The sequence below is a fragment of the Panicum virgatum genome, chromosome 2N (genome assembly GCF_016808335.1).
Source record: "Panicum virgatum strain AP13 chromosome 2N, P.virgatum_v5, whole genome shotgun sequence".
Lineage (NCBI taxonomy): Eukaryota > Viridiplantae > Streptophyta > Magnoliopsida > Poales > Poaceae > Panicum > Panicum virgatum.
In genome coordinates this window covers 474,516-495,689 of record NC_053146.1, presented here as the reverse complement: position 1 = coordinate 495,689, position 21,174 = coordinate 474,516, and the positions used below count along the sequence as shown (strand labels likewise).

Here is a 21,174-nt window from a genome sequence, read left to right as displayed (position 1 = left end):
GTCATGTCTCATATACAATGGGCTTCTCGATCACACTATATGAGCATAGCATCAACCCTTAGCCATTTCTCCTCCATGGCACATGTTGCTCATACTAGTGTCTTTGTGTGGACTAATCTCCTGTGTATCTCAACATAAACACTTATTAGTCCACCTAAGTTGTCACTCAATTACCAAAATCAAACAAGGGCCTTTCAGCTCCCCAGCGTCACCCACGTCGAGGTCATCAACGCCTTCCTCGAAGGCACGACGTGCAGGAACCTGGTGCACGAGCTTGCGCGAAGCCGTCCCGCCAACACCTACATCTACCTCACCGGTGATGCCTCCATTTCGTACATCGCCGACGCCACCCCCACCCCCACCCCCATTCTCCTCAGCGCACGTGATGTTGGAGCCCATCGAGGTGAAAAATACATCGCCGCTGGAAAAAACGAAATATATAAGCAATACACTGTGGAGAGAGAGTCTGTCACACATCCCCAAGCAAGATTCGATGTCCCAGATAGACACAACCTAGAAAGCACATGCAATTGTGTATTTTTCGTTGTTTGAGGATGGTGCGACGTTATGTAAGCGCGCGGCTGGCATCCGTCTCCTGGACCGATGCACTTTCTCGTGTTGACTAACGTCCAACTGTCACCCAAGCCGTGGCGCATCACCGTCGGAGCTCCGGGCTCGGTTGCACACCACACAGGCAGAGGCAGGCAAGTGCATGACCAGACAGGCGTTGCGGCAATAGGACATGCACGGGAACATAGCAGCGGAGAAGGACAGGGGATGCTCACGTGGACCACGACACGACCGCCTCCGTCATTCTCCTCTATGCAGTTTCCTTTCTTTTTATAATAATATTAAAAATTAAAAAACAACTTAATTTTTTTGAATCAAATTTATTTATTACAAGGGGAGTAGTACTAATTAGGAGAGGCCTCGCTTGCTTCAATTTGTTTCAATCCCTTGCACAAACCCTCCTCTCTATGCAAGCGCAATGGTGGCGAGCATCATCATGCGTCTGCCGCGCTCACTCCGCCTACATCTACCTCACCGGTGGCGCCTCCATTCTCTACATCACCGGCGCCACCCCCAACCCCATCCTCCTGGGCGCACGTGATGTTAGGGCCCATCGAGTTGAAAAATACATCGCCACTGGAAAAACGAAAGATATAAGCAATACACCATGGAGAGAGAGTGTGTGTGTGTGTCACACATCCCCAAGCAATATTCGACCCAGCAAGCACATGCCTATCGTGTATTTTCGTTGTTGGAAGGTGGTGCAACATTACATAAGTGCGCGGCTGGCGTCCATCTCCTAGACCGATGCGCTTTCTCGTGTTGATTGGCGTCCAGCTGTCACAAAAGCCTTGGCACATCGTCGTCGGAGCTTCGGGCTTGGCTGCACACCACGCAGGCCAAGGCAGCCAGGCAGGTGCACGATAGACGGGCGTTGTAGCACACGGACATACATGGGAATGTAGCAGCAGAGTGGCGCATGGGATGCTCACGTGGGCCACGACACGACCGCCTCCGCCATTCTTCTCTCTGCAATTTCCTTTCTTTTTCTAATAATATTACAAACTAGAAAAATGATTTAATTTTTTTGAACCAAATTTATTTATTAGAAGGGGAGTAGTACTAATTAGAAGAGGCCTTATTTGCTTCAATTTGTGAAAACGAGTCAGATATTCGCATTGTTTTTGCTATTTCATTCGTTCGTTGCACTATGACTTTAGCATCTACCTGCTGGTGCAGAGATGGTATCTCGTCAAGATGTGGCTGGCGTGTTTGGGCTAACTCAAGGGCAGCCCCAGGTGTTGTGTCCTAGCTAACCCTAAAAATCTTCTTTGTTGTTGTTTATGTCGTTGCTAATTATGCCAAGTTTACTCACAGCAAGAAGCTACAGAAGTCATCATTATCCAAGAAGGATGAATTAGGTGTGAAAGTTTTGGACTTAGGGACATGTGAAATCCAAATTCATCATACACAAGGGGTATATTGTGTTATCAGTTTGTTGACTAGTGTCAGTTGTTGATGTGGTTTCAGGCTTTAGCGGCTTACCATTCCTTTTTCTCGTACAGTTGTACTTATACAAGCAATTCCATGGGAAATGTTGCGAGTTGAGCGTGACATGTATGTTCCTATGCTTGCACAGGCCTTGGGAATGACTGTTAAGTTACTATCGGCTTATTAGGATTGGAGTTTCATGCGTGTGGTATTTCTGATTCTAGCATTATATATATTGCTGATGACCTTAATAATTTGTCTGATGGCTACTGCAAAAAGATTTAATACCGTATCTACTTGTGATAAGGAACTTGGATCTATATTGTCAGCTGCTGCTCACCCGGAGGCTAGAGGTACTACCACCACACCAACAACGACTGATAGCTGATAAGAGGAAGCGACTTACCGAGGAGTCATCTGGATGAAGATAACACAGAGTCCTTCCATCATAATCTATACCCTATATATTATTATAGATAGTTCGAGCAGAGGTTCACTACTTGCAACGATTCGATCCTTCAGCAACGCATGCAGTATATATTTAATTTGTGTGTGCAGTACACACACTTATAAAGGCGGTCGATTGGTTACTTAGTTTCATACTTTGATTCCCATATATACATATCCATCAAGGGCCGGGCGTCAATCGTGAATCAATGGAGCGTCGCTGCTCATGGTGGATGTTGGGAATCGAGGTAGTCCTAATACCCATTATGCAGAGATCTACACCTAAGACATACCAACTCTGGGTTAGCCATTTCAATTTCTAGCTACTTAGTGTATAAGACCATTTCAATGGCGGAGCCGCTTTCTCGCTTCCGAGTGGCAGAGCGTACCAACAGATGAAGCTGTCTTCTGGGAAGCAGAGCCTTCCTACGATGAAACCCGGACCCTTTTTGATTCTGGGTGGCAGAGCCAGCATACTGTAGATCACACAACTTATACACTAAGTACTTAGAGACTGGGAGATTTACAAGGGAACTCAAGCCTTTATTCACAACTCAACTATACAACATGAGATGACACTTACACTCTTCACGTGGCTGTACTACCATGACACCACTACACTACAAGGCAACCTTGTCATCTCCTTCTGAAGACCTCTTATGTCATGGTATGGCAAGGGGAGGGGGACACCCCTATCTATATATCTTATATAAGTGCAACCCACTAAGAGTCATTAATAGCTATTTCTCTCACATGTGGTGAAGCCACATCATCATTTTATTTCCACCATTGAATCTGAATGAAACCCCGTATCCTGGCCTTCCACAACCCACTAAGAGTTCTTACCTTTTTACTTGGTTTTATTATTGTCATATATAAGTGCAACCCACTAAGAATCATTAATAGATATTTCTCTCACATGTGGTGAAGCCACATCATCATTTTATTTCCACCATTGGATCTGAATGAAACCTCATATCATGGTCTTCCACAACCCACTAAGAGTTATTACCTTTTTTACTTGATTTTATTATTGTCATATGACGGAATTAGCAACAAAACGTCAAAAAAATAATGTATGTGCTAAGATCCCTCGTTCATTTTTATCACATCCATTTCTAACATCCTATTATACTATAGTAATGTGGATCACGATGGTGGAGAATCCATAACCAATTCAAATATCTACATTTGTCCAATAAAACTATTAAACAAAATATATTCTTTCCAATTATCAACATTTTACACAACTGTGTTGCCCACACTTAATTTTTTTTTAAATTTTTTTTTGTAAAAACTTCACTTATCCAAAGAGAGTTGATGCAAAGTCCAATCTCTTGCTTCACAAAATAATGCAGACATTTCCATTTCAACATTAAAGAGTCCTTATCGTAACTATTATGGTTCCTCTTTTATCAGTTTCAGCAACTATAACTTCTTATATATACATCAACTTCAGTATTTAAGCATTTCTTGTATACAACCATGTCATATATCTCCAATGCTAAAATTACCTATAATTTCATAACTCTATCTTTTCAGCACATTGAACTTCAATATTTTTGCTCTAAAATCCCGTAGCAACGCGCGGGGTATTCAACTAGTTTATAGGACTCCATGGTTCATTTTGTGTTGTCATGTGTCCACCTTATACACTTCTCTGCATTTCTAGAGTTTTCTCTATTTTTATCCTATCATACAAATATTTTTCCACTAAATAATTCTACACTTCACCATGAAGCATGATAACTATTACTCATACTCGCTCTTCACTTTTTTAGAACCTTCTTACTTTGGCGTGATCTTATCCTCATGCATTGCAAAGTTAGTTTCTTGTGATTTTCATAATCTTCTAGAATGTTCCAAATATGCATTGCAATGGTAGACGCCTCTGATCAATCTAGTCATGAGTATGGAGACAATGGGGGAAGTGTAGTGGTCGCCCAGTCGTCGTTGGTAATCCGTGCTGCATTGTGGGTCATGGCTGTCTACCTCCCATGCCTCTTCCTCTCCACCGTGGCGGCTATATGCTACTTCCTGTGGAAGCATGCCGGCGACGACTCCCGTGGTGGCTGCCAGCCGTCATGATGTGGGGGGGGTCTACATGGCGCTGCTCACGGTGGTGCTGGCGTACACCCACATGTTCCTGCCGAGCGCAACGGCCATGGCCGTGCACCAGGCTCTCGTCGATGACGTCCACTACTACAAAAAATATTTGGAGGGGCGGGTAAAAAACTATTTTTAGGAGCGGGTACCAGATCCGCCCTTGGTTTTCGTAGCTAAAAATAGCTATTTGTTGGGGCGGGTATGTTACTCGCCCCTAAAAATATATTTCTAGAGGCGGGTCACCCCAAAACCCGCCCCTGCAAATCAATGTTTAGGGGCGGGTCACCCTATCACCCGCCCCTGCAGATCGAATAGAAAAATAAAAAAAAGACTGGCAACCGCTCTGTTGCCTGCTGTCGCTGTTCCCGCGCACGCCCGCGCGCCGCATCCGCTCGCGCCCAAGCGTGGCCGCCGCCGCCTGCCGGGGCCGCGCGCGCCGCCGCCGCCCGCCGCGTCCGCTCGTGCACGCCGCCGCCCTCCACGTTCGCGCGCGCCGCCTCCGGAGCCGCGCGTCGCCGCCGCGGTGCTCCGGCTCGGAGGCGCCACCGGGGACCCTCGCCATGCCCGCCGACTAGATCCGCTGCGCGTTGAGGCCCCGCGCGTCGAGGGCGCGCGCCGGCCGCCGACGCGCTGTGGCCCCGCTTCGAGCTACTGGCGGTGGGAGGAGACGGGGTGGGTGGGGAGGAGGGGGAAAATGCTTCGCGGGGGCCTCGGAGCTCCGCTGGCTGCGGGAGACCGGACCCGGCAGGCCGCCGCTGCGCCGCGACTCGCCCGCCGTCCGTCGGATCCGGCCGGCCGCCGCTCCCGCGCCTCACCCTGGAAGAAAGAATGAAGGAGAGAGACCGAGGATAAGAAGGAAGAGTGAAAGAGAGATATAGGGGTGCTGCAGCTCGCAATTTTTTTAACCCCCCGCCTGCTGATTTCAAACTTTAAGGGGCGGGTGGTGGGGTGACCCGCTCTTAAAAATAATTCATTTTTAGGAACGGTTGATGGAATAATCCGCCCCTAAAAATATATATTTAGAGGTGGGTCAGTAGCTACAGTATCCGCAATCTCTGTAGGGGCAAGTTACATTTAGATCTGCCCCAAAAAAATCGAGATGTTACTGCAAATCGTTCTATAGTAGTGGTCGGCGCTTTCGGAATCGGCCTGCCCCTCTGCTGGGTCGCCGTTTTCGTCGCCGGCCTCGGCCCCACCTGGTTGGCCCTCGCCTTTGTGGGCCTCTTCCTCCTCCTCGTCGCGGCCGAGCGGGCACTCTGGATGGGCCTTGTGTCTCGCGCACATACTACAATAAATTATGATGTACGTTGAGAGATTCATCTCATCTCATCTAGCTACTCATTCATTCATTCTTGTTACTAGTTATTAGGTTGAGAGATCTCCGATCCCATCCGATCCGATCTTCTCAATGATGATATGATGTATGTTGAACATCCCGAATTCCCGATCGATCCATCTCTTAAAATATATGTTATTAGGTTTGCTATTGATTATATATAGTATATAGGATGATATGAATTTCCCTCCTGATGATGATGATGATGAAATCGATGAATGATGATGATGAGCGCGCACAGCGAGTCCAGGTACCCGCCGTCCCTGATGTCGTACACCAGCCCCGGCCGGCTCCATGCCCTGCCCTGCCCGGTGTTGATAGTTAAAATTGGCATCAACCAATCTGACCAGTCTGACCAAGCGGTCTGATCGATCTGGTGCTGTAGCTTATCCGGCAGGAGCTCGATCGGTCTGACCGGTGGGTCCGACCGATCGGTCTGACCGGTCTAGGAGGAATCCGACTATAATTAGAGTTCTTAATAGATTTAGATCTATAAATAGAATTTTTTGCAGGGTAAGTCTTCCACATTCTATAAATATAAAGGGTCACGGTCGATTGAGGATACAACACAATCCAATCTATCAAAAACACATCTTTTATCTCTTTACCTTTTTACCCTACTTTTCCAACCTTGACATGTTGTTCTTCTCTCGTCTCCATGGCGTTTGAAGACGCCCTAACTGGCCTGCCGAGTCTAGGGCAACCCTACGTGTGCTTCTCCGACGGGATCCCTTCCGGGCAAGCGTTCGTCGGATCGTCTCCGTTCTGCACGGCGACCGGTCTGACCGGTCCCTCTGACCGATCTGACCACCCCACGCAGGAGGTGCTGCAAGGAGCTCCTCCTCACGCCGCGCGACTGTAACAGCCCACGGGCTAGAGTGGGCCGGGTCAAATTCTCGACTACTGTAGCAGTACTGTAGCGACGCGATTTGGTCCCGTACTGGAAGTTGAAGGGAACCCAGACTAGCTTAAATACCAGACCCAGGGTAGTTGAATAACTCTGGTTGCAACCTTTTGCGCGAATCGAGGACGAAAACACAAGAGAGTTATTTAGCAGGTGTGATTTACTCAACGTACAAAGTAGATCTTAGCCGTTATCCCGAATCAGGTCGTTACAGCGATCTAACGTCGTGTGTTAACGCGTAAAAGACGTAAACACTCGGCGCCCATGGCGAACGGCGTCGCCGCCGGATCACGGACGAGCTCCACTGCGGCCGCGCCCCGCGGAGCAGCGCCGCCACGCCGCTCACGTGCGGCGTCGCCATCGAGGTGAGGTGCCCGACTGGATGTTGAACTCCGCGCGCCGGGTGTTGCCCGGGCCTCGACGGCGAGGCGTCGCCGCCCCATGCCGCCAGGATGTTCACCCAGGGGCCACCAGGTCCGACTTCAGCAACCCGGGCGACACGAGATTCGGCCCCCGCCCCCGCGACGAGAAGCCGACCACCACGTCGGGTTCGCGTCCGGCCATCCATCTTACCCACTGTGGTGGACGGGAGGAGGACGTGCGGGTCGGGGATCAGGTCTCGCCATCCGCGCTGTCCGGCACCGCGGTCTCATGGCCGCCAGGATTTCGGCGCTGTACGTAGCACCCGCCGGGCCGCGGGCCCAGCACGCCTTGTACGCCGCGACGCGCCATGCCCCTGGCCGTGCCGGCCGCCATCCCCCCGCCGCCGTGCTGGCCGTGCGCGTCCCGTGTGTCCGACCACGTCGCGCGGCGACCGCACCTCATTGGTCCAGTCCGGCCCGGCCGGCGTCCTTGATGGCCGACGATGGTACGACGCCGCGAAGGACAGCGCGCTGATGAGCTTGTTGTCGCACGCCGACCTGGTGAATGAAGTTGCGGACTGGAGCTGCTCGACCTGCGCTGCGGCGGCGCCATCCGCGCGGCGCATTGAAGCCCTGGACGAAAGTCTGGTGGTACGGAGCGGATCGGAGCTTGGTGCTGTACCTAGCACTCGTTGTTGGTTGTCGGTGAAGTCGAGCGGCCTCAGCTGGTTGGCCATCAGGATCGATCGATGACGATTGACGGCGGGCATGCGCTAGCATTGCTTGCTCCTGCAGGTGTGCATGCAATGCAACGCATTGCAGCCTGCATGTCGATCGACAGACGGGAGGCTAAAATCTTGACTTGATCAAATACGTACGTAATGCGAATGTTGAGCTTAAAAGTTGACTTGTCATCGAGATTTATTTCATTTTTGCAAAAATCAGAGAATGCCGTCAATTTTCTGTTGTGCTGGTTTACTACCTACCTGAATTATATTTTGCATTGGAGGTCGCAGCAGATGCCTGAGATGCGCAGCTTGTCATCTCATCTGGGCTCATCCCTTAGCTCACGGATGTCGAATCCGTAATAACCACCATGTCCTCCGGGCTCCGGGCAGCCTCTGCCTACCGCCGCCGCTGCTGGAGGCGAGCCCAACCCAGTGTCAGCGTCGATCTTGGAGAGCACGGTTCCAAGGCTCTGGTGTGGAGTTCGATTGGTGGGACCCAGCGAAATATAAAAGGATCGATATGAATCATTTATTCATTGAAATCGAACAGAGGTTATTCTGCACTTCTTGTTTAAATGCATTAAGTTTTGGACGTAAAACATTGTAGCACTTCCGTTTGTATTTAGTATTTATTATCTCGTCATGGGCTAACTAGACTCAAAAGATTCATCTTGCAAACTATAGACAATTTGTGTAATTAGTTATTTTCTTTAGCTACATTTAATACTTCATGCATATATTTAAAGATTCGATGTGATGAGAAAATTTTAGAATTTTGAAAGCAGGGTCTGTTCAGTAGTGATGGCCACACAGCTAGCGATGAAAAGGGTCGGGAACGGTCGGGAAAACCTCTCAACCGTTTCCGCAACTGTATTTTTTTTATCGGGAACGGAAACGGGAACGGGAAAATCGGACGGGAAAACGAAATCGGTATTACGGGATATCGGGAACGGAATCAATCGGTCGGGAGCATGCCGATTACGATCGGGAATCGATAACTCAAAACGGGAAAATACATTTAACTCGATAAAATAATTACAATTATGCATAAATAACATGGAAACAGACTCGTATAACTAAGAAACACAGGTAAAGTGAATCACGAATTCACAATTCACGTTGGAACACATGCAAACAACAATTCACGTTTCCAACACAGGTAACACAGCCGACTACGACAAATACGGGAATTCCCGCGGGAATTTTCCCGGCTGAAAACGGGAACCGTGAAAACGGTCGGGAAAACACCCCAACCGTTCCCGTTCCCGTTCCCGTCTGTTTTCCCGTTTTGTTTTCCCGTTTTTTCGCGGAAACGGTTTACGGTCGATTTAAACGGTAAACGGAGCCGGTCGGGACGGGATTTTCCCGTCCCATTTTCAACCCTACACACAGCTAGCCTAGCCACAAGACCAGATATGTGATGGGCCGATGATCTCCATGGGCCGGCTACTCTCCAGGGTGACGGGCCACCTGGCTGGATACACATGGCGCGCCGACCAGACCAGACCAGGGCCTTGATTTGGATTTATATTTTTTTTTATCATAAAGCCCACGGGTCATTATTAACAAATAAGCCCTTTCATCCTCCTGTCCTCCAACATGGGCAGCCGCTCCGCCCTCTGTCCACAGCGACCGCAATGCTTGGCCAATCCATGCCCTCCCCATCCTCAAGCCCTAGTACCAGCTAGCTCTTCACCCACCCGGCCACCCGCCCCCCGCGGCAAGGACCAAAAACTCGGGGCCTCGCGCATCCGCCTCATTCCAGTCCAGGTGCGCTTTAGGCCTCGCCGATCCGCCGTGGAGCCGTGCCGGGAAGAGATGAGGCCCCCGGAGGCGGAGGAACGCGATGCTTGGGGCTTCTCCTACCCTCCTCGGTGTAGCAGTGTAAGAGTACCGCTCCTGTTGTGTCCTCTAGACATATTTGTGCCTCTTTTAGCTTCGATATTGTTTTGTTTCAGCTCATCAGTTGATTGCAGTAACATATCTCATTTTCGTGTTCGCAACATCACTGGCTACCTAAATTTACATATATTCCCCCAAAAAAATGTTGCCCAGTAAATTTGGGTGACTGTTATTTCTCTCTCATTTTTTTGCTCCATCCATTTAATTCCCATGCCAAGGTTCAGCTTAGGCAGTGCAATCTAATACCCTGTTCTTTGCATGCACGTCAGAAATCGGAATCGGTTTCATAATATAGTTTGCACAAAAATTAAAAAGAATAAAAATTCTAGTCACCCCAAAAACCAAAATTAGTAAACATGGAAGCTTTAGGGTGGTTGCGATGCAGGCCACATAATAAATGGTAAACTTGACTTCGACGGTTGAGGCACAAACCTGCCTCTCTCCGTTTTAGATTTCCATGGCACACTATTTAATTTAAGCTGACGAAAACAGGGATAGAAAAAGAGCACAGATCTCTAGTAAGAGGCAAGGGACGCAGGAAGTCGCCTAATTCTTTTATTGAATTAGGCACTTCTTCGTCCCACAATTGTCTCTCTCTTTTTGTATATAATATAGTACTCATTTTCAATCCACAGGACCTAAGCAACACTTGATTCAATTATGGACGGATTGGCTGGCCTCTTGAAAGTGCGGGTGGTTCGTGGGATCAACCTAGCCTACCGTGATGCAAGAGGCAGCGATCCATATGTTGTCCTACGACTTGGCAAGAAGGTGTGTGTCGTTCCATTCTTTCTTTCCATCTATCTAGCATTTGCACTGTTCCTTAGCATTTGATTGTAGATAAAATGTCCTTTATATAGCTAATGTTCTATTTTATTCCGCAGAAACTGAAGACAAGTGTGAAGAAGAGATCTGTCAATCCCATCTGGCATGAAGAGCTAACTTTGACGGTCACGAATCCCAGTGAACCACTTAAGCTTGTGAGTAGATTGTTTCTCGTGTCCTAGTATGTTGTCATTCCTTTTGTGAGTACTCACATTTATCCCCCTTTTTCTTCTTTCAATGCCAACAGGAGGTGTTTGACAAGGACACTTTCAGCAGAGATGACCCTATGGGAGACGCAGAGATCGATGTAGCACCCTTGATGGAAGCTATAAGTATGAACCCGGAGGACATTAGGAACGGTGCCATCATAAAGTCTGTCCGACCAAGCACCCGGAATTGCCTCGCAGATGAGAGCCACGTTTGCTGGAGGAACGGTAGGTTTGTCCAGGATATGATTCTCCGGCTGAAGAACGTTGAGAGTGGAGAGATACAGCTCCAGCTGCAATGGGTAAACATTTCTGGTGCCAAGTAATCCACAATTTCCAAATGAAATCATAGCTCTTCCTCCCATTGCCGTGGGAATCTTCTGATCGATGAGCACTAAAGGCTTGATTTTGATGACATGTTGGGATGCCTTCCTTTGTTTATAACTGGGAAATGAAGCATTCCATTTCAATCGCATTTTCACCTGTTGTGAATGTCGGATTGTAACTTAACCAGCAATGGGGTCAGGGTAGTCAATGTTGGTAGGGGCAAAGGGGAGAAAATAAAGCGCCGCCGAAATGTATCCGGGTCACAATTTGTAAAGTTTGGGACATATAATTGAACTCAAGTGGTAGGATCCTGTTTTGGCAACACCATATCCTTGTTTGGATCGGTCCAAATGCTTATTGCTGCAATGTTTACTCTGATTCTTGCCAGCCTGATTTTCCTGGACAAGATTGTCCTGGTTCATGCTGAATTGCTGATGGAGGAGTTTGATATGTCAGTGAAGTGCAAGGCCGCACTGACGGTTACCAGTTTTGTGTGGGCACCAATTGCATGATCTGGCCAGTCGGAAAAAAAAGTGTATTGGAGCTTTGCTGCGCGTTGTTGTTGCGGTGGCGCGCCACGGTTCGCCGCGGGCAGAGGTCGCCGTCGGCCATTGCTGCCCGAGGGCCGGGCCTTCTCCACCGCAGGGTGACTGGGCGAGGAGATAACCCAACCAGTGGCCATTGATCCGCTTCTCCTCTTATCCTCCCCAGCTCGCGTGCCTCCCGAGCCAATTTGCCGTGCCAAGAAAAATGGTAATCCATCCACCCATCAGTTTCCACATTATTCGCTGTGCGCAATGCGACAAGTCGATAGTCCAAATCTCGAACAGCAGTAGAGTACAAATCCTCACCTGCTCCCCTGTTTCCTGGTTTTCTTCCCCATCTGCCACTCCCACATTCTCTCTTCTCGCCCCGTGACCCATCGAGTTCACCCGCCACCACCGGAGGAGCCGCAGCGGCGTCGGAGGAGGAGGAGGAGAGGGAGAGGTATTGACGGCAGCGACAGAAGATGGCGAGGAAGCCGCTCGACTTCGATCAGCTGAACGAGAATGTCAAGAAGGTGCAGTACGCGGTGCGCGGGGAGCTCTACCTCCGCGCCTCCGAGCTCCAGAAGGAGGGCAAGAAGATCATCTTCACCAACGTCGGCAACCCGCACGCCCTCGGACAGAAGCCGCTCACCTTCCCCCGCCAGGTGAAGATCATTTCTTAATCACATCTAGCTAGGCTCACATCCCGCATGGAATCTGTTGTCCGACGCTTTCTCACCCTAAACCCTGTGAGTCCAAGAGCAGGTGGTGGCTCTCTGCCAGGCTCCGTTCCTGCTCGATGATCCCAACGTCGGCCTCTTGTTCCCGGCGGATGCCATCGCGCGGGCCAAGCACTACCTCTCCCTGGCGCCCGGCGGTTTAGGTAACATAGTATACCTGTTCTTGTCGAAAAAATTATTTCTTGTTCAGTTGTCCATTCAATTAGCATATCGTGCACAATTTTATCTGCCTGCAAGGTGGATAACAAGCAGAAAATATCAATTTTGAGATGTTTCTAATCTGGAAAAGAACAGATTTCTATCAGTTATATATGCTGCTGTTGGTTCATAGCCATACGAGTACTCTTACACCAGTCTTATTCTTGTCTGATCAGGTGCTTACAGTGATTCCCGTGGTATCCCTGGAATTAGGAAGGAGGTTGCTGACTTCATCCAGAGGCGTGATGGATATCCGAGGTCAGATTGGACCAGTCTGCTGACGAATATCATCAGAACTACGCACCAGTTTGTTCCTAACACTTCTACACTCCACTTACTGCAGTGATCCAGAACTCATTTACTTGACAGATGGTGCTAGCAAAGGTGTGATGCAGATGCTGAACGCCATTATCAGAAACGAGAGAGATGGGGTATGATTGTTCCTTGAAACATATCTTCCCCCAACATGTGATGCTATTTTTCATAAAGAGTAAAGACTAATTTCATCGATGAACCTGCCGTGGCAGATTTTGGTCCCTGTTCCTCAATACCCACTTTATTCTGCTGCCATTTCCCTCTTTGGTGGCTCCCTGGTCCCATACTACTTGGAAGAAGAGGCTAACTGGGGCCTTGACTTTGTCAATATCCGACAAACAGTGGCGGAGGCACGGTCAAAGGGAATCACTGTAAGTGTTTTATGAGTCATTGTGTTTGTCAAATTTCAATTCTCTTGCTATGTAATACCTGCAATTGATGTATGTGGCATTATGAGCTTGCCTGTGTGGCTGTGCCTATCTACTGTTCCATATATGGCATACCGAAAGCAGTATCGAGTACATTGGTGATAACATATCATTTATTGATTCTAGTCTCATTAAGCCATTTCCAGAATTACCTTAGCTGAATTACTCATGAGTGTTTTGTGCCACGGGCTTCAAAGCATGCCCCTTGGTTTAATAAATTGTCATATCTAGCAAGCTTGTAGGAGAGCTTTGGTTCATGTTAACTAACAACTAACAAGTAGTATGTAGAATTTTGGTGTTAATGATTATATTGATTAATAAACACTATTTCAACTTCTCACCAGTTCTTGGTTCCTTTCCCTTTTTTACATCATTGCAGTCATGTTGCTTATATAAAAAAATGTGGCCTTTCTTGTGTATCCCACTCTGATGTTATTTTTTCATACCAATGATATGATGTGTTAGGTTCGAGCAATGGTGATTATCAATCCGGGAAATCCCACTGGACAATGCCTTAGTGAAGAAAATATAAAGGAACTTCTGCAATTTTGCTACCATGAAAATTTAGCTCTGCTTGCAGATGAAGTGTATCAGCAGAACATTTATCAAGATGAGCGCCCGTTTATAAGCGCAAGAAAGGTATTTTTGATTTCTGACAAATGATGCTTTTGGCATGAACTCATGGTTGCAACTTGACCCAAGACTACAGCTTTCATCTGATAATTCTCTAGTATTTGGCGAGTTCACTAAATCTTCCCTTAGCACCACAAGCAAACAACTATGTTAAGAGCTAGCATACAAGATTCTCTCTCTACTGTGGTACACTAAAAGGTTGTTGGTCATTTCAAAAACTGTTTCTGACACAGCTTTTCAAATTTTTCCAGGTTTTGTTTGACATGGGTCCACCACTAAGCAAGGAAGTTCAGCTTGTTTCTTTCCACACTGTGTCCAAAGGGTTCTGGGGAGAGTGTGGACAACGTGGTGGATACTTTGAAATGACAAATCTTCCCCCAAAGGTAGCATGTCTCTACAGCATTTGTCAGATTTTGTAAATGAGAAATTAGAAAATATTGCATTATCAAATACATTAAGAAACTGCACATCATAATTACTTGGCTATGCTGCTGCATTTTGACTTATTTAATTATAGATACCTTGCAGAATGCAATTTAGCCCAATGGCCCAGAGTCTTCTTTGTCAAACTTTCAGAAACTGTAGAGCAATCAATAGCGTCCACTGGAGTTACATATTTATGCCACCATGATGTACATTTACAACTATTATCTCTGTGCAGTCTAAACTGTAGGGTAGTGTTGAACAAGCTCTGGAAACGTTTAGACATCACCGTTAAGATTTTGACTTTAAACAAGATAGGCACTTAAATAAGGCTTATGCTATAATCTAGATTATATTGTACAAAGAGGCATTTTGAAGGTTTGCTTCCTGAATATAATGGTCATGGTCTGATGCTAACTGCTCTTCTGATTTGAGCTTGCAGACAGTAGACGAGATCTACAAGGTTGCATCAATAGCACTGAGCCCGAATGTTCCAGGGCAAATTTTTGTAAGTAAAACAGTGCTCATTGTTTGATTCGTTAGTCTTTTGCTTTTCTTTAAACTGGTAGTCTGTTTCGGATTGACATAAATTTGCATTCCTCCGGTGGCCTCTGAATTCAATATATGTTAATGACTGAATTCAATCCATGGAGCATCCAGCAAATTCCAAAAAATTTAATGCATTGGATAAGAGTCAAAGTAGATGATTATAGATCAAAACTTCTTAATGTTCTCTTATTTTTGGTGCTCATAATTGTGTGGTGAGTGGTGAGAGTGGATTTATGCTACTTTGCTTTACCAAGTTATAAAATGGTTTTGAATAACCATGGCTTTTACAGATGGGAGTGATGGTTAACCCTCCAAAACCTGGTGATATCTCGTACCTGAAGTTTGCTGCTGAAAGGTTAAGCATAGTATCCCTCAAAATTTCTACCGTGTCAAATTTTTATGGAAAAATAAGCTTATGCAGGATACTGAATATTTGTCTGTTATTATACACTCTTAAGATTTGATGTGGCTCCAAATGATGTTGCAGCAAGTCCATCCTAGAGTCCATGAGGAGGAGAGCACGCATGATGACAGATGGTTTCAACAGTTGCCGAAATGTCATGTGCAATTTCACAGAAGGTAAAATCAGAGCTCTAAACTTTAATAGTTTGCAACAATTGAACTACTACAACTATATTTTAATAACTGAATTATCTTGCATTGTGTTGTTGCAGGAGCTATGTACTCTTTCCCCCAAATACGCCTGCCACCAAGAGCGATTGAGGCAGCGAAAAGAGCAGGCAAAGTACCAGATGTTTTCTACTGCCTCAAGCTTCTGGAAGCAACCGGAATTTCCACTGTTCCGGGATCTGGTTTTGGTCAGAAGGAAGGGTAAGTGCTTCGCTTACAGTTATGAAAACTTGTCTGTGATGTATGAAGTTCCATTAATCTAGGAACTCCCAACCAAGCATGAAGCATCATTGACAACAAACGTGAAACCACAAACCAGAGAAGTAAACATCACCACCACATGTATTACAAGAAATGAAATTATTATTTTTCCCTAAAAAAAAAGAAATAATGAAGCACAGTAAAATCTGCTGCTTGTAACTGTATTCTTCATGCAGTCTGTTCATGTACCTATTAGTAGCTTCTATAACATCCTACTTTGGCTTTCCTGCGATGTAATTGATATGTAACAACGGAGTAGGAAATCTGAAAGGACATTACTGAGTTTGGTAAGTTGCATAATCTATCTAATATAACTGAAGCGATGGATTCTGTGTTTTCTAACACAGGGTGTTCCACCTCCGGACAACTATCCTTCCTGCTGAGGAAGACTTCCCTGCCATCATGTCGAGCTTCAAGAAGTTCAACGACTCATTCATGGAGCAATACGAGAGCTACTCCAGGATGTGAATAGGAACATTCACAAGAAAAGGAAGCATCGGCTGTCAGATTCTTGGTTTCAGTCTGAGCCGTGATCCATCATTTCCAAGGACATTATTAATTGAAAGTTAATTAGTTGTAACTCTCTTAAAGAAACAAATTTTGCCTTGGATATGTATAGGGAATCAAAGTTCTGTGGGGAATATGTATCCGCCATTTACTGGTACCATCGTATATATAATATGAAAATCTTGTAATATAATATATATAATGCTGGAAGATGCTTTGCCACTATCACAAGAGATATGCGTCTCGATTCCAAATTTCCCAAGTGATGAGCGTCTCCTCGAAGATGGGAATACATCCATCGGGAGGACGAGTGGATCAGGATGTCGCTGGCTTCATTTATGATGATCAATGAACTGTTAATGATTTGTGACGTCATAAGATTAGTGGTGCTTGATTTGGGAGTCTGGTTTTGGCTATTGGTTGCTTGCTGGTTTCAGAAGTTGAGAGGGGGGCTGAGCTGGCATAAAATTGGTGCTCATCTCTCCTTCTGACCTGGCCAAAGCAAGCTCCTGTACCTGTTGTATTGTACCTAGTCAGCTGTCCTCCGGCCACCTGGTGTAGGTCAAGTCTGTCAACACATTTCAGTATAAACCATGGCTGCTAAGTCCGAGTTGATATTAGTATATTGCCCCTATTGCTTATGGGATTCTTGCAATGATCATTGCCGCAGTACTACTGGATATATGCAGTGATGTGTTCACATTAGGGAGGAACATGAGAACTAACGCTGCAGGCAAGCCGTTTGACAGGAACGAGTCTGCAGCTTGCTTCAAGAGACGACCGGCGCCTATATATATATGCGTCCTAGTCATCAGTCTGTCGGTCAGACTGAAATGGCTGTGAGCTCAGCAGCTCACTCCAGAGGCCAAGAAGAAGAAGAAGAAAATAGTGGCAGCATTGGAATTGAATATATGGCCCTCAGACCAGACTTGTCGCAGCTGACCTCCATCGTTGCCTTTATATAGCGCACTTGGCGTGCCAGTGAGGCGGCAGAGTAGGCAGACAGAAGCTCAAAGCGTGCGTTGAGCCAAAATATAATTAAGCGACGATATCATACAGTAGAATCGAAGCTGCTACAGAGCATATATAAGCTAAGTATATCTTGCTCGTAACAGGAAATTAACAAGCTAGAGAAAGATGGGTGAGGAGGCAGCTGCGCCTTTGCTGGGCGATGTCCACCTCAACATCAACCTCCATGGCAGCAGGAAAGAGGAGGTGGAACTACTGCCGGCGACGGCAAACAGACGGTGGACGCTGGGATGGGACTGGGCGGAGGCGGCGGGGCAGCTGGCCTTCGCCGCGCCCATGGTGGCCACCAGCATGGCCTACTACGCCATCCCGCTCGTCTCCGTCATGTACGCCGGCCGCCTCGGCGACCTCCAGCTCGCCGCCGCCACGCTCGGCAACTCATGGGGCACCGTCACCGGCATCGCGCTCATGGTAATTGCTTCCATCAGAATACGACACTACATTATCGTTTATTTATCAGTGCTTGCGTTGGCATTTTCTTCTCTGTGGGTTTTCAACTTCCCACTGCCGATACGATGCATGTTTTAAGAATTTAAGATACATGAGGTGATGGATGGTGGTTACTAATAAGAAGTTACAAAAGAAAAACCTTTTCTTTTCTTTTCTGGATGACAGCGATGTAATCATGTAGAAGTCAGAAGTGTACCATGAGTTTTTTTTTCTTTTGTGAGAGCACCATGAGAACAATTGATAACATTATTTACATAACAATGAAAGCCTCAAATATATAGTTTACCTTCAAGTTCCAAGGTTAATTCCTTACCCATGATAGCAAAAATGTGCAAGTTACAAGCAGTTTCATCTAAACAAAATTATCCGTGAAGAATGTTTCAATATAATATTAGCCTTGTGTCTAAAACTTTGACAAATAATTCAACTGGACTTATGAATATGATATCAGACATAATATAAAGATTTTGACCAGCAAAAATTAAAGTAGACTTAGAATCTCACACCAGACAAAAATATCAATTCCCCTTCCATGCATGTTGGGCGCCAAAGAAATTACAAGTGTCTCTTTAGTCCTTACGCCTTTCATTTGACAAAATTAACCAACTTGAGAGTGTTGAATGGTTGGGTGGACAAATACAAGCAATCAGAGAAAATTTGGCTTCAAAATTGAGATATTAACAACGCTACCAATTTTTCACAAAAATGTACGATGATGTTTCAAGCTAAGCGACTTTACGTCAGCTAGCTGCAACCAACCAATATCCTCACTTATCTCTGAAGGATATATAGGATGGTTGTGTACAAGTACTCTTTTCCAGAGGTTGGAAAGTGCAGTCAGCTATGCAATAATTTGTTTAAGATTAAATTTGCAAAATAGTCGTTTGGGAGCTGGGTTGGGTATTTAAGATCGTCATGAATATTTTGCCGATATAAACACATGTCCTATACTCATGTGGAGTGTATACACACCCCCTGAATCCCTTTCAATTAAAACAATAAAATAAAAATGAAGCATGAGCCAGGCTTCAGTATGAAATGGGGAACATGCATGGTCATGGTCACAGTTGAAGACCTGATCAACAAACTTATTCGAACTTAAGGGCACGGTATATATTATCTGTCTATAAAAAAAAGATATTTCTATGGTTAGTCAACTCTGAATTTTGAATTCTGATCAACAAACTTGACTCTAGATCTTAAGACATGGCTACTATTACAAATTTCAGAAGAAATTCTGATTGCTCGTACTGAAATTTGTTGTGTACATACATGTCGATCTACTACTGAATACTGATGATGCTGAGGTTGTGTGGTATGCATGGCAAATGGCATCATCGACCAGACTGGACTGAGCGGGTCCCTGGAGACGCTGTGCGGGCAGGGCTACGGCGCCAAGTCGTACCGCATGATGGGCGTGTACCTGCAGGCGTCCATGGTCACGTCGGCACTCTTCTCCGTGCTCGTCTCCCTCCTGTGGCTCTACTCGGAGCCGCTGCTGGTGTTCCTCCGGCAGGACCCGGAGGTCTCCCGGCTGGCCGCCGTGTTCCTCCGCTACTCGATCCCGGCGCAGTTCGCCTACGGCCTCATCCAGTGCACGCTCCGCTTCCTGCAGACGCAGTCCGTGGTCATGCCGCTCGTGGCCTTCTCGCTCCTGCCGCTAGCCGTCCACGTCGGGATCACCCACGCCCTGGTCAGCTGCCTCGGCCTCGGCTTCGCCGGCGCCGCCATGTCCACCTCCGTCTCGCTCTGGCTCTCCTTCCTGATGCTCGCCGCCTACGTCATGCTCTCGGACATGTTCAAGGACACCTGGGGCGGCTTCACCGCCGAGGCGTTCCGGCATGTCCTGCCCGGCATGAAGCTTGCCATCCCCTCTGCAGTCATGGTCTGGTTAGTAGCAGTACTTAATTACTTATCAGCCAGCTAATATATAATCAAATATGTAGCATACACAAATTCATGGTTACTGATCGCTGTTTTTCCGGCAAACTGAATTATTGCCTTTATTGGCAGCTTGGAGCACTGGTCGTTCGAGATACTGGTGCTGCTGGCCGGGCTGTTGCCGCAATCTCAGCTCAGCACCTCCATCATTGCAATGTGGTAAGAAGTACTTGTGTGTATGATTTCAAATCAAATCCTCAGTAGGTAGGTAGGTAGGTAGGTAGATTAGATGTTTTCTTTTCAAATCAAATCATTGCAATGTGTATGATTTCAAATCAAATTCCGAAATTCTAACATCATCATGTATAATCAGCGAGAACACTGAAGCCATCTCATACATGATCACCTACGGGTTCGCCGCCGTCATCAGCACAAGGGTGTCCAACGAGCTGGGAGCAAGGAACGTGGCCAAGGCCAAGAAGGCGCTCACCGTGTCCCTGGCGCTGTCCCTGCTGCTGGGGGCGGCCTTCCTCCTGGTCCTGGGCCTTGGCCACGAGCTCTGGGTGAGGCTCTTCAGCAGCAGCGAGGCAGTGGTGAGCGCGTTCGCGTCCATGGTGCCACTGCTCATCGCCTCGGTGGTGCTCGACTCCACGCAGGGGGTCCTGTCAGGTGTTGCCAGAGGGTGTGGGTGGCAGCACCTGGCGGCATGGACCAACCTGGTGGCCTTCTACATCATAGGCATGCCCCTGGCCGTCCTCTTTGGATTCACGCTTGGCTTCCAGACCAAGGTAGGCATACAAGCAGACCATTCTTTCCGAATTTCTGAATCAAAGGGAGACTTTGAATTGCGTACGTTTTAATTACTCACCATCACCAGTCAGTCATCTCATTTGGATTGTTGTTGTTGGCTGTTCCAGGGGCTGTGGATGGGCCAGATTTGCGGCCTCCTCTTCCAGAACTGCGTCCTGCTGTTCATCACCCTGCGAACCGACTGGGACAAGTTGGACCTGACCATGATCAACAAGGAGAACGATTTTGTCTGCTGAGGATTGGGGATGATGCCGGTCATGTCATGTATTTTGCTTGCGCTCTTGTTGACTTGAACCTTGAGCGACAACTTCCGACAGAGACTGGCCAGATTTTTTGCTCATGAGCGATCATCATACTGTAACACGACAGTTAGATAGTACTAGTAGTCAAATAGTATATAGTACAAGCAACTTACCCTGAGGATGGTTCTTTATGAAGAGTTCCAGTTCCAGCAACCCTAGTTGTTCAGTACTTTAGTCTGTTGTCATGGCAGCTCAAGCACAGATTTCTTCAGATACCTGCATGTCTGTTTACATGTTTATTGATGGTACCATCAGTCGGGTGCTATGAACCACTTTTATGCATCTTCAATTCCCTTGCTACCAGTGCTATTGGCAGTTTCAGGATGGAGCAATCGTTTACAACTGAA

The 21,174-nt window shown here is 46.9% G+C and overlaps 3 protein-coding genes and 1 long non-coding RNA gene across 5 annotated transcripts; all 4 read left to right on the top strand.

The window, feature by feature from the left end:
- Positions 1 to 1,118: 1,118 nt before the first annotated feature.
- Positions 1,119 to 2,212, top strand: LOC120658496. Its single transcript, XR_005668705.1, has 2 exons — positions 1,119 to 1,808; positions 1,888 to 2,212. It is a non-coding gene; the product is annotated as an uncharacterized LOC120658496 (long non-coding RNA).
- Positions 2,213 to 9,492: 7,280 nt separating this feature from the next.
- LOC120659206 (protein C2-DOMAIN ABA-RELATED 3-like) lies at positions 9,493 to 11,516 on the top strand. 2 transcript variants are annotated; one of them, XM_039937260.1, is made up of 4 exons: positions 9,493 to 9,768; positions 10,422 to 10,557; positions 10,671 to 10,766; positions 10,859 to 11,516. In XM_039937260.1, the coding sequence occupies exons 2-4, from the start codon at positions 10,447 to 10,449 to the stop codon at positions 11,141 to 11,143; spliced, it is 492 nt and encodes a 163-aa protein (XP_039793194.1). In that variant the 5' UTR covers positions 9,493 to 9,768; positions 10,422 to 10,446; the 3' UTR covers positions 11,144 to 11,516. The 2 variants fall into 2 exon arrangements, with proteins under 2 accessions (XP_039793194.1, XP_039793195.1); XM_039937261.1 differs by lacking the exon at positions 9,493 to 9,768 and having other exon boundaries at positions 9,775 to 10,557.
- A 322-nt stretch (positions 11,517 to 11,838) lies between these two features.
- LOC120659204 (glutamate--glyoxylate aminotransferase 1-like) lies at positions 11,839 to 16,586 on the top strand. The gene is made up of 12 exons (XM_039937259.1): positions 11,839 to 12,336; positions 12,437 to 12,554; positions 12,786 to 12,867; positions 12,953 to 13,040; positions 13,137 to 13,295; positions 13,818 to 13,991; positions 14,237 to 14,368; positions 14,851 to 14,916; positions 15,248 to 15,312; positions 15,445 to 15,536; positions 15,632 to 15,788; positions 16,196 to 16,586. Exons 1-12 carry the CDS (start codon positions 12,154 to 12,156, stop codon positions 16,314 to 16,316), a joined length of 1,437 nt encoding a protein of 478 aa, XP_039793193.1. The 5' UTR covers positions 11,839 to 12,153; the 3' UTR covers positions 16,317 to 16,586.
- A 783-nt stretch (positions 16,587 to 17,369) lies between these two features.
- LOC120659203 (protein DETOXIFICATION 18-like) lies at positions 17,370 to 21,099 on the top strand. Its single transcript, XM_039937258.1, has 5 exons — positions 17,370 to 17,795; positions 19,180 to 19,724; positions 19,848 to 19,934; positions 20,089 to 20,503; positions 20,633 to 21,099. Exons 1-5 carry the CDS (start codon positions 17,493 to 17,495, stop codon positions 20,759 to 20,761), a joined length of 1,479 nt encoding a protein of 492 aa, XP_039793192.1. The 5' UTR covers positions 17,370 to 17,492; the 3' UTR covers positions 20,762 to 21,099.
- Positions 21,100 to 21,174: the final 75 nt, after the last annotated feature.